This window comes from Dipodomys spectabilis, unplaced genomic scaffold, assembly GCF_019054845.1.
Source record: "Dipodomys spectabilis isolate Male_0828 unplaced genomic scaffold, ASM1905484v1 ptg000118l, whole genome shotgun sequence".
Classification (NCBI taxonomy): domain Eukaryota; kingdom Metazoa; phylum Chordata; class Mammalia; order Rodentia; family Heteromyidae; genus Dipodomys; species Dipodomys spectabilis.
The window spans coordinates 3,678,837-3,690,952 of record NW_024870795.1 but is presented as its reverse complement, the minus strand read 5'-3'; the positions used below and the strand labels follow the sequence as shown (position 1 = coordinate 3,690,952).

The 12,116-nt window shown below is 47.0% G+C and overlaps 1 protein-coding gene across 2 annotated transcripts; it reads right to left on the bottom strand.

Annotated features, from left to right (window-relative positions):
* Positions 1-379: 379 nt before the first annotated feature.
* Rpl11 (ribosomal protein L11) lies at positions 380-11,197 on the bottom strand. 2 transcript variants are annotated; one of them, XM_042688706.1, is made up of 6 exons: positions 11,021-11,197; positions 10,596-10,702; positions 10,043-10,174; positions 8,143-8,285; positions 3,429-3,434; positions 380-390 (listed from the first exon to the last, which is right to left on the bottom strand). In XM_042688706.1, exons 1-4 carry the CDS (start codon positions 11,142-11,144, stop codon positions 8,151-8,153), a joined length of 498 nt encoding a protein of 165 aa, XP_042544640.1. In that variant the 5' UTR covers positions 11,145-11,197; the 3' UTR covers positions 380-390; positions 3,429-3,434; positions 8,143-8,150. The 2 variants fall into 2 exon arrangements, with proteins under 2 accessions (XP_042544640.1, XP_042544639.1); XM_042688705.1 differs by lacking the exons at positions 380-390; positions 3,429-3,434 and adding an exon at positions 7,484-7,557 and having other exon boundaries at positions 8,175-8,285.
* Between the last annotated feature and the right edge of the window lie 919 nt (positions 11,198-12,116).

Here is a 12,116-nt window from a genome sequence, read left to right as displayed (position 1 = left end):
ACTCACACTGCTGTGTTCAGGTCAACCACCATCTCCAGAAGCACATCATGCTTGCCCTGCACCCCTACCAGGAAACTCCCTGCAGTTTCCTCCTACTTTCCCTGGCACTGCAAGAGCAGTTCTACTTCCTGTCTCTACAACTGGGGATTCCACCAGGTACTTTTTTTTTTTTTTTTTGTCGGTCATGGCGCCTGAACTCTGGGCCTGAGCACTGTCCCTCAGCTCTTCAGCTCAAGACTAGGGTTCTACTACTTGAGCCACAGCGCCACTTCTGGCCTTTTCTGTTTATGTGGTGCTGAGGAATAGAACCCAGGGCCTCATGCATTCACTCTACCACTGAGCCAACTTCTCAGTCCACCAGGTACTTCTTACAAGTGCGTTCCTACAGTACTAGCTCATTTCACTTAGGATACTGTCTCCAAGTCCATCCATGAGGCAAGATTTCATCCCTGGTGGGGCTGGGAAGGTGGCTCAGTGGTAGAACACTTGCCTTGCATGCATGAGGCCCTGGGTTCAATTCCTCAGCACCACATAAGCATTAAAAAAAAAGTCAGAAGTGGAGCTGTGGCTCAAGTGGTAGAGCGCTAGCCTTGAGCTGAAGAGCTGAGGGACAGCGCCCAGGCCCAGAGTTCAGGCCCACAACCGGACCCCCCCCCCAAAAAAAATTTCATCCCTGGTAAAGTTACAGAATATTTTATCCATGCATGTTTCGATGGATATTTGGGTTGTTTCCACATTTTTTTGTTTTGTTTTTGTCAGTCGTGGGTCTTGAATTCTGGGTGCCCGGGCACCGTCCCTCAGTTCTTCAGCTCAAGGCTAGTATTCTATCACTTGAGCCACAGCACCACTTCTGGTTTTCTGGTGGTCCATTGGAGATAAGAGTCTCATGGAATTTCCTGCCCAGGCTGGCTTTGAACAGTGATCCTCAGTTCTCAGCCTCCTGAGTAGCTAGGGTTACAAGTGTGAACCACTAGCGCCCGACTTGTTTCTACTTTGTCTATCATGTTACTATGAATACTGAGGTACAAGAACCTGAACCCTTGCTTTTCTTTTTTTTGTCTGGTTGTGGGGCATGAATTCTGAGCCTGGGCACTGTCCCTCAGCTCTTCAGCTCAAGGATAGCACTCTTACCACTTGAGCCACAGCGCCACTTCCGGCTTTTTTCTTTTTGCTTATGTGGTGCTGAGGAATCGAACCCAGGGCCTCAGGCATGCAAGGCAAGCGCTCTACCACTGAGCCACCTTCCCAGCCCTGCTTTTAAAATTCTTTTAGGTACATAACTCAAAAGTGGAATTGATTTGTGGATCAACTGGTAATTCTATTAGGCTTAGTCTAAGTTTCTTTGTCAGCCATGGGCCTTGAACTCTGGGCTTGGATGCTGTCCCAATTCTCTTTGGCTCAAGGAGAGTGCTCTACCACTTGGGCCACAACGGCACTTCCACTTTTCTAGTGGTAAATTGAGGTAAGAGTCTCAAATTGAGGTAAGAGTCTCACAGACATTCTTGCCTGGTCTGGCCTTCAACTGCGATCCTCAGATCTCAGCCTTCTGAGTAGCTAGGACTATAGGCATGAGCCAACAGGCACACAGCAGTATGAATTTTTTTTTATTGCTGTTGTTTTGTGCTGATCCTGGACTTGAACTCAGGGCTTGGGCGTTATCCCTGAGCTTTGTACTTAAGGCTGATACTCTACCACTTTGCGCCACAATTCCACTTCCAGCTTCTTGGTGGGTAAGTGGAGATACTAGTCTCACAGACTTTTCCTGGCAAGCTTTAAACCACGACCCTCAGGTCTCTTCTTCACAAGTAGCTAGAATTTCAGGCAGGAACCACCAGTGCCTGGCTGCCAATGGTGTGTGTGTGTTGGTCCTGGGGCTTGAAGACAGGGCCTGAGCTGTCCCTGAACTGCTTCTTGCTCAAGGCTAGCACTCTACCACTTGAGTCAAAACTCCATTTCTGCCCTTTTCTGAGTAGTTTATTGGAAATGAGTCTCTTGGACTTGCCTTACTGGGCTGGCTTTGAACTGCAATGCTCAGATTGCAATATCAGCCTCCTGAGTAGCTAGGATTACAGGCATGAACTACCAGCACCCTCTACCAATATTAATTTTAATGGCTTGACTAAGACGGTTCATATCTAGACCATCTAAAAGAGGGGGGGAATATTCATTTACATTAACCCTGAAGAGCACGCACACACGCACACACTCCTTTCTACTGAATGCCAAGCAATTCCTGAGATATAATACAAGGTTCGCTTTAGCACTTCCTCCTTCCATACAGTAACTCTTTTGTAGTTTTTTTCCCATACTGAGAAATCTGGTTCTTATTATCTAAAACGTATTTAGTTATGGGTCAATCCTAGAAGTTTCATAATTGTTCCCATTTCTCCCCCTTTCCATCTTCCCTACTTGGATAAACAAATTTGCCAGAGTACAATGTTCTGTGAAGTTCTTTTTGGTCTTAAGCCAATATCCAAACTAACCTTATTTCTCATAGTTACTTAGGACAAATCAAAAGTAACTGACTTTTTTTTTCCTTCCAATTCTGGGGCTTGAACTTAGGGCCTGAGCACTGTCCAAGTTTTTCTGGGTGGTTGTGGGGCTTGAACTCTGGGCCTGGGTGCTGTCCCTCAGCTCCTCAGCTCAAGGTAAGCACTCTACCATACTTGAGCAACAGTGTCACTTCTGGTTTTCTGATGTTTAATTGGAGATGAGTCTCAGGGACTTTCCTAACCCAGGTGGCTTTGAACTGCAATCCTCAGATCTCAGCCTCCTGAGTAGCTAGGATTACAGGCTCCTGCCACTGGTACCTGGTTGTTTTTTGTTTTGGCTTAAAGCTAGCTTGCACTCTTACCACTTAAGCCAGATCTCCAGGACTGGGAAGGTGGCTCAGTGGCAGAGTGCTTGCCTTGCATGCATGAGGCCCTGGGTTTGATTCCTCAGCACCACATAAGCAGAAAAAAAGCCGGAAGTGGCACTGTGGCTCAAGTGGGAGAGCATTAGCCTTGAGCTGAAGAGCTGAGGGACAGCGCCCAGGCCCAGAGTTCAGGCTCACAACCGGACCCAAAAAAAATCCAGAGCTCTACTTCTGGCTTTTTGCTGGTTAATTGGAGGTGAGTCTGATGAAATTCCCCTGGGCTGACTTCAAACCTGTCCTCAGATCTCAGCTTCCTGAGTAGCTAGGATTACAGATATGAACCACAGGTGCTGAGCTGCCAGCTGACTTTTTGCTGGTTATTTGGGAGATGGGGTCTCATTGATCTTTTTTTCAGTTTTTGCCATTATGGGAGTTTGGACTCAGGGTCTTACATTTGCTTCAACTTGCTTGCTTACAGCTGGCAATCTACCACTTGAGCCACACTTCAGCCCAGTGACTTTTTTGTATTAGTTCTGGGGCTTGAACTTAAACCAGGAACTGTCCCTGAGACTTTTCACTCAAGCCTAGCACTCTACCACTTAAGCCACATCTCTATTTCCAGCTTTTTTGGTAATTAAATGCAGATGAGTCTTTCAGACTTTCCTACCTGGGCTGGCTTTAAAACACAATTCTCAAATTTAAACCTCCTGAGTGGCTAGGATTATAGGCATTAACCACCAGCACTCAGCCCTACCTTTCATTCAGTTGTACTGTTAAAGGATCTCATGCCTGGTGCCGATGGCTAACCTCAACCTCCCAATCCTCCTGCCTTAGCCTCCCATATTCTGAGACTACAGCTATGCACTGCACACCAGTACTTTTCTCCTACAATACAGAGTTACTTGGATATTTGTTCCATTTCTGATTCCTTGCTGTCTATGGGGACTTGGGGAATAAAGGTTAGAAAGGTAAACATTTTGTTGATGGATCTATTTTAGAAGTGGTCGACAGACGTCTAATTCAAAGGACTGATAGGTTATTTTTCTTCAGTTATAAACCTGCACTAAACCTCACCAGGTCTAGAGTCTTATCTGGGTTTGGAGGCTGGTCCATCTTCAGTACTTGTGACATTCTCTGTGCCTGTGTCCACCTCCAGGGTTGTAAAGAGCTGGGATAACACACAGACCTCAGGGAAGAATCATCATGATCAGTTAGTACCCTCTCCCCTAGAATGCCTGGATGATCACCCTGAGGTTGACAATCACTGAACAATTACTTCCTAAAGTAAGAATGGGAAGGGGCTGGGAAGGTGGCTCAGTGACAGAGCGCTTGCCTTGCATGCATGAGGCCCTGGGTTCAATTCCTCAGCAGCACGTAAACAAAAAGAAAAAAACCAGAAGTGGCACTGTGGCTCAAATGGTAGAGCGCTAGCCTTCAGCTGAAGAGCTGAGGGACAGAGCCCGGGCCCAGAGTTCAGGCCCCACGACCGGACCCAAAAAAAAAAAAGAAACAGCTGACATCTGGTAGGTTCATCATTAAAAACATAGAAATCAGGCCTGTACTGAGTGACTGTGTATACTTTATCTCACACATTTAAAATGCTTACATTTCAGATCTGTGCTCTTATAATATACCATGTAATGCTTGAACAAAACTAAGATTTAAAGCAAAAAAAAAAAAAAAAGCCCAGCACCAACAGCTCATGCCTGTAATCTTTTCATTTTTTGGTGGGTCATGGGGCTTGAACTCTGGGCCTGGGCACTCTCCCTGCGCCATTCAGCTCAAGGTGAACACTCTACCTCTTGAGCCACAGCGCCCCTTCCAGTTTTCTAGTGGTTTATTGGAGGTAAGTCTTACAGACTTCCCTACTCAGGAGGCTGAAGATTGAGGTTCAAAGCCAGCCTGGGCAAGGAAAAGTCCATAAGACTCATTTCCAATTAACCACCAGAAAACCAGAAGTGGTGCTGTGGTTCAAGCGGTAGAGCGCTTGCCTTAAGCTGAAGAGCTCAAGGATAGCACCCAGGATTCAAGCCCCATGACCTGACAAAAAGGGAAAAAAAAGGGGCTGGGAAGGTGGCTCAGTGGTAGAGTGCTTGCCTTGCATGCCTGAGGCCCTGGGTTCGATTCCTCAGCACCACATAAGCAAAAAGAAAAAAGCCGGAAGTGGCACTGTGGCTCAAGTGGTAGAGCACTAGCCTTGAGCTGAAGAGTTGAGGGACAGCGCCCGGGCCCAGAGTTCAGGCCCCATGACCGGACCCAAAAAAACCAACAAAAAAAAGGGAAAAAAAAGCTAACAGAGACAGGAAAATCTGAGACTTTTTTCCCCAACTACCTACCAAAGAGTTGGAAGTAAAACTATGGCTCAAGTGGAAGAGCACTATCCTTGAGCAAGAAAGATCATGGCTGCAAGGCACCCATGGCTCACACCTGTAATCTTAGCTACTTAGGAGGCTGAGATCTGAAGTTTGCAGTTCAAAGCCACCCCAGGCAGGAAAGTCTTTGAGATCTTATCTCCAATAAACCACTCAGAAAACCAGAAGTGGTGCTGTGCTCTAGTGGTGAGTGTTAGCCTTGAGCTGAAGAGCTGAGGGACAGCACCACCCAGGCCGAGTTCAAGCCCCAGCACACACAAAAAAAGAAAAACACTATTTTCAATGTAGCCACCATAGTATTCAAAGGGTTAAGTCATGTAACCAAAGCCACTCAGGAAAACTGAAGTAGGTCTAGGAAATTCATTTGTGCTTAAATTGTTGAATGCCTTAAGTTTTCAGGTTCCAGGTAACGTAAAATGACAACAGTAGGCTGGGAAGGTGGCTCAGTGGTAGAGTGCTTGCCTTGCATGCATGAAGCCCTGGGTTCGCTTCCTCAGTACCACATACACAGAAAAAGCCAGAAGTGATGCTGTGGCCCAAGTGGTAGGTAAAGTGCTAGCCTCGAGCAAAAGCAGCTCAGGGACAGTGCCCAGGCCCTGAGTTCAAACCCTAGGACTGGCAAAAAAAAACAAAAACAAAAAAACCCAGCAGTTGTGATAAAACATTATATTACATAAAAAACCAAGATCAGATTACATAAAGGTCCTCCATGGGTACAACTGCAACTCATTTTGTTCACTATTTGTGAAAACACAAGCCATCTGTGTTTATTTCCCAAGGTTCCTGCACCTGCACCTCCAGGAGTCAACTTAAGTCTTCCTGGTACCCCCCGGGTGTGTGAGCCTGCATTCCCCTCTGACAACCACACTGTGGTTTCCATAACAAGCTGCTCAGAAAGTGGTTCTGTACCCCCAGGTACCAGCTTGGTCCCCAGTGGCTGGCAGCTCACACTAGTTTATAGGCCCTGATGTAGCAGCTCAGAGGGCTGGCCTTAACCCCTCAGGTAGTCAGCTTATTATGGTCTTCCCAGCACTCCATTGGGTTTACTAATGGTGAAGCTGCAGGAACAAGCTCTACTTCAGAATCAAGAGAAGCTGCCACCTGCTCTAGTATTTGCCCAGGTCGTAATGCTAGCCAGGGAAGCAGCCCATATCTGTGAAAAACAAAGCCTGAAGAACCTTTCTCTTACTCTGTGGTATTCCCACAGTACCATACCAGTCCTGACTGGACGGAGGGACATCACAGGACAGAACTTACCCTACCGAGAGTCCTACGAACTAACTGATATTTTGTGGAGCTGTCCCTAAGCTTTTGTGCTCAAGGCTCTTTAGCACTCTACCACTTGGGCCACAGCTCCACCTGTGGCTTTTTTAGTGATTAATGGAGGCAAGAGTATCACAGCATTTCTTCCTAGACTGGCTTTGAACTCCAGTGCTTGGATCTCAGCCTCCTGAGTTGCTAGGATTACAGGCATGAGCCACTGGCACCCTGCATTTTTGTTTTTACTTGGATTTAACTCATCAACTTTTTTTTTTTTTTGGTCGGTTGTGGGGCTTGAACTCTGGGCCTGGGCGCTGTCCCTCAGCTCTTCAGCTCAAGGTGAGCGCTCTACCACTTGAGCTACAGCGCCACTTCCGGTTTTCTGGTGGTTTATTGGAGATAGGAGTCTCACGGTCTCTCCTGCCCGGGCTGGCTTTGAACCGTGATCCTCAGATCTCAGCCTCCTGAGTAGCTAGGATTGAGTAGCTAGGATTACAGGCGTGAGCCACCAGCATCCGGCTTAACTCATCAACTTTTTGATCATTGCTAGCATCCTACAACTGCTTAAGCCACACCATGGGTCCATTTTTTGTTATTTTTTCTCTCTGGTAGCTAAGTGAAGGTAAGATTTTCTTGCATTTGCCTGCTAGGGTTGCTTCAAACTGTGACCCTCATATCTCAGCCTCCTAAATTGAAAGCCAATTCCTCATTCAAGGTAACACAGCAAATAAAATCCAGCACGGCAAGAGGCTCTAGTCCGTTTACATGGGACTTCAAGTCCGTTTACATGGGACTACTGCACCACAATATATCAACAAGGAACGTGCTGAGCACAGGCATGCTTGGGCTTGGCTGTGCCAGGGAACAGTGGCAAGCAATCTGAGGACAAGAGGGTTGTTACCAGCGATCCCATCGAAGCTTTAAATGGCTTGAGGTCCAAGGACTTGAACAAGGGCAGGCTCCTTTCATAAAGCACACGGGAGTCACCAACAAATTTCACTGACAACATTTTATTGGCCTTTGGATAGAAACGGCAACTTATTTGCCAGGTAGGATGATCCCATCATACTGAAAAAGAAGAGAATTTTTTTTCAGAACAGAAGCAATACCAATGACTGACTTCAGCAAAGATTAACATTTGGGAATTCCAATCTGACCCAGGAACCCCACATTGTTTCTAGATCAAATGGAAAATTGACTGACGGTTAATAATTGTTACTCTGTGCTCACCTGAAAGATGACCTAAAAAGAGGCTCCTTGAAGAGCCATGTTCCCCTTACGAAACTGCCCAAATATCCTGTCTTTATTTTAGTGGCTTTTTTTTTTTTGGTTGGTTGGTCAGGCTTGAACTCTGGGCCTGAGCACTGTCCCTTAGCTCTTCAGCTCGAGGCTAGCACCCTACCACTTGAGCTACAGCGCCATTTTTCTGCTTATGTGGTGCTGAGGAATCAAACCCAGGGCCTCATGCATGTGAGGCAAGCACTCTACCTCTGAGCCAACTTCCCAGCCCCCATCTTTATTTGTCAGTCATGGGGCTTGAACTCTGGGCCTGAGCGCTGTCCCCCAGCAATTCAGCTCAAGGCTAGTGCTCTGCCACTTGAGCTACAGCGCCACTTCCTGTCTTTATTTTATAACCCCAGATCCCAACACCACATACCACACTACTTGAGATAAACCAGCTTTACCTTCTGCTGGAACCAGCGCATGGCCTCCTCTTTGCTGATTCTGTGTTTGGCCCCAATGCAGCCTGTCCTGCGCTTCTTGTCTGCAATGCTGAAACCTGGCCTACCCAGCACCTGTTCCAGGAATAATCAACAGTTACCTAGGCAGCCCACAGTCAAGAACAGATGGACAAGACTCATGTACTGGAGACTCAACAAGAGTCACCTGGCAACCAAGTGGATTCTGGAGTAAGACCCAAGTTTGTTCAAGTGCCTGATGGAACTGTTATTAGCACCCCCAAAAACCACCACTGAACTTCAGCACTATACCACTTGAGCCACAGCTCCACTTTTGAATTTCTGGAGGTTAACTGGTAATAGGATTCTCATGAACTTTTCTTTTTGCCTAGGCTAGCTTGAATCTCAATTCTCAGCTTCCTGAGTAGCTAGGATTACAGGCATAATCCACCATTATCAGCCACACTTTTATGTAAAACTACTTAAATTGGGGCCTGGGAACTGTCCCTAAGCTTTTGTGCTTACAAGTAACACTGTACCACTAGAGTCACAGCTCCACTTCCAGCTTTTTAGGGATTAATTGGAGATGAGTCTCACGATTTTGCTGTCCAGGCTGACTTTACCATTACCCTCAGATCTTACGCTTTTTTTTTTCTTTGGGTCCAGTCGTGGGGCCTGAACTCTGGGCCTGGGCGCTGTCCCTCAGCTCTTCAGCTCAAGGCTAGCACTCTACCACTTGAGTCACAGCACCACTTCCGGCTTTTTTTCTTTTTTGCTTATGTGGTGCTGAGGAATCCAACCCAGGGCCTCTGGCATGCAAGGCAAGTGCTCTACTACTGAGCCACCTTCCCAGCCCCCATCTTATGCCTTTTGAGTAGCTAGGATCACAGGCATGAGTCACTGGCACCTGGCAACAAGCCTTTTAATTTTGTACATTCACGTTTTGAAGTAATCATATCACTAAAAACATTAGTTGGAAGCAATTATTTGTAACACAAGAAATAGGCAAATGAAGCAACAAAAATACTCAGATTGTATCCTCTCCTCTAATATCCAACTAAGGTTTTAAAAAATCTATAAATGTACAAAAAAGTTCTTCTTTTTTTTTTTTTTGGTGGGTCACAAGGAAGTGTGCTCTTTTCAGTGCACCTCTGTGAACCTAACTCAAAATACTATGGGAAGGGGAAATGAGGCCGCTTATCCCATACACCTCGTACTTTGACAGCCTATGGTTTTAATTAGAACTCAAGGGCAATGACCCACTAGCATGAAATAAAGGGGTTCCCAAAGGAGGTGGAATTGACTTGCATACAGTATAAACACGTGGGAGATAAACATGATCCAATAAGAAAACATCTGAATCCACCAGGTTCCGTGCTATTCAAGGCTACCACTTTTAGATATTTATTATCATGGCTGAACCAAAACCTCGCCAGTAACATAAATACCCATTTCTCCATTAAAATCCCACCCTGAGCATATACTGGCATCACCCAGGCCCATCTATTTTCTGGATAGAAATCACAGGTCCCACAGCCAAAGGGAAGGAGCCAGGAAAGAGCAGCTTCAGCCCACCCCACTCAAGAACAAATGCAGCACCAATGCTACAGAGAATTACTAGTCACGTTCTTTCACACACCTTATGCCAGGATAGCATTTGATGAGCACAGACTAAAGCTTTTTAGCAGCAGGGGCCTTGCCTATCTTACTCTGTACTGTGCCTCTCCTTCTATCCAAATGAGACACTTCTCAAGGGAGAACAGAAAATACACAAAGCTTCAACCCAACATCTGAACATCAAGACAAACACAGGAAGTAGCAGATTCCTCTTTCCTCAAAGACCAGAACGGAAAAGGCTAAAGAAATATTCATACCACATAGAAGTCCAGGCCGTAGATACCAATGCTTGGGTCATATTTGATGCCCAGATCGATGTGTTCCTGGATTCCAAAACCAAAGTTTCCGGTATCCGAGAAGTTGTTTTTTCTTAATTCATATTCCCGCACCTAAGGAGAAAAATGCAGCAATTACATTGCTTTTCACCACTCACCCCACTCACCTCCACCACAATGGGCTCAAGACACAGCACTTAACAGACTGTAAAAAAAAAAAAAAAAATGCAGTAAATAGAACCTGTCTTGAACACAATCTCCACTCCACCAAATCATGTTTGGGAACTTTACCGGCTTCCCAAGGGCAGAGAGCCCCATCCAAAAAAGCACAGGCACCAAAATGACCACCAGATCATTTTAATTACCCAATAACGTATCCTTTCTGAGTACAGGAAAATCCTTTTAGAAATAAAATAAACAGACACACATATAGCACCAAAAACCACTTTGTGAAATCTAATCATTGCCACTATACTAATTCACACACGGCTAACTGCCTGCTAGTATTATTACTCCTCAGGAAAAGCAGCCTCACCTTCAGACCTTTCTCCAGGATTTCTTCTGCCTTAGCCCCACGGACCGTGCAGTGGACAGCAATCTTTTCATTTCTCCTGATGCCAAAGGATCTGACAGTGTATCTAGCTGCAGGCAGGGTTTACAAGGAGTCAGGCATTGTCATACTCCCCTTCCCCAGAATGCTATCTCCACAAAGCCCCCACTAATATCTTAAGTGGGATGCTAATTTAATCCATTTCTTCCAAACATAGAAAAGTAAACTTTCTAACTTCCAGCCATATTTTAGCAGCTAAGAACTCACTAATCTCAAAAGATACTTTTGCGTGTTGTTTGGAAGTACAATGCTTTTAAGGAATGCCCACTGTACCCTTGCAAACAGGCCTGACAGCAATTGAGTTTAGAAACGACCAAGCCCTCTGTTCTTGCCATCCAGCCCCTACTCACCTTTGGAAAACACTGGGGTCTGCCCTGTGAGCTGCTCCAACACCTTAGCTGCCCGGGTCAGTCTGTCTCCACTCTCCCCGACACAGATGTTGAGGCAGAGCTTGCGGATTCGAAGCTCCCGCATGGGGTTCTCTTTTTCACCTTGATCCTGCTGCAACAGGACCAACAGTCAACACACAACCCACCATGGCTGAGAGCCCAGGATTCTTCTACATCTACATGCTCACTTATTTTGGACCCTACTAAATACGGAAAGCATTAAGGACCTATAAGGTCTCACTGTTTGAGAGCATGAAGGAATGGAACTCGGGACCATGGCTCTTCCTTCATACATGGGGTATAGGTCAAGAGAAACCCAGGACAGGAATTGACACGGGATGAACTCAATGTGGAGGACGAAGACCACGTCCCGTACACGGCCGATTAAAAGGCTAGAACGAGAATAAGCCAGACTACTAAGGGAATAGGAAGCACGTGGTTATGCGACGTCTTCCACCCCGCTCGCAAGCTGTCTGCGGGCTGGGGCCGTTCCCTACGCGGAGGCCGGCTCGTTTTCCACCACGGACCGAGGGAGCCTGAAGTCTCCGGGGCCAGGAAAGGGCCTGGACCCTGGGTCTCGGAGAGTTCCGCCCGCCGCACCGCCCTCAGCGCGGCCGAGGCCGGGCTCCGGGCCGCTCTCGGGAGCTTTCTCGTAGGACAGGACAGAGGCGCCAGTCGAGACCCGCTCCCCCAGCCTGCGCAGCCCTGCCACTTCCGACCCGACCAGCGCTGCGGGCTTCGTCCCTCTCGGGGTGGGGGTGACGGAGGTTCCGCGGACCCCACTAGCCACGGATGGAGGCGGATGAAGGGGAAGCAAGCCCAGGGAGAGGGCACTCACCGCCATGATAGAGACAGGAAAAGAGAGCAAGAGTTCCGGTCCAGAGCCTTATGGGACAGAAGGCGGGCTCTTTTTCCAAGCTAACCAGAGAGATGAGTGCGAGGAAGAGAGGCCTGAACACAGCGCCGGCGTTGCCCTAGTGGGAAATGCCGGAACTGCAGGTGCTGCTAGAGGGGAAAGTAGGGCCTGGGTTTCAAAAACACAAATCAACCCAAAACC

What these genes read in the sequence shown, in the direction of transcription:
- Rpl11 (XM_042688705.1), bottom strand. Translation starts at nt 11,144, where the DNA reads ATGCGGGAGCTTCGAATCCGCAAGCTCTGCCTCAACATCTGTGTCGGG. An exon ending in GACCCCAGTGTTTTCCAAAG is followed by an intron (nt 10,703 to 11,020) that starts GTGAGTAGGGGC and finishes CCCTGCCTGCAG; the next exon opens with CTAGATACACTGTCAGATCC. An exon ending in TGCGCTGGTTCCAGCAGAAG is followed by an intron (nt 7,558 to 8,174) that starts GTAAAGCTGGTT and finishes CTTCTTTTTCAG; the next exon opens with TATGATGGGATCATCCTACC.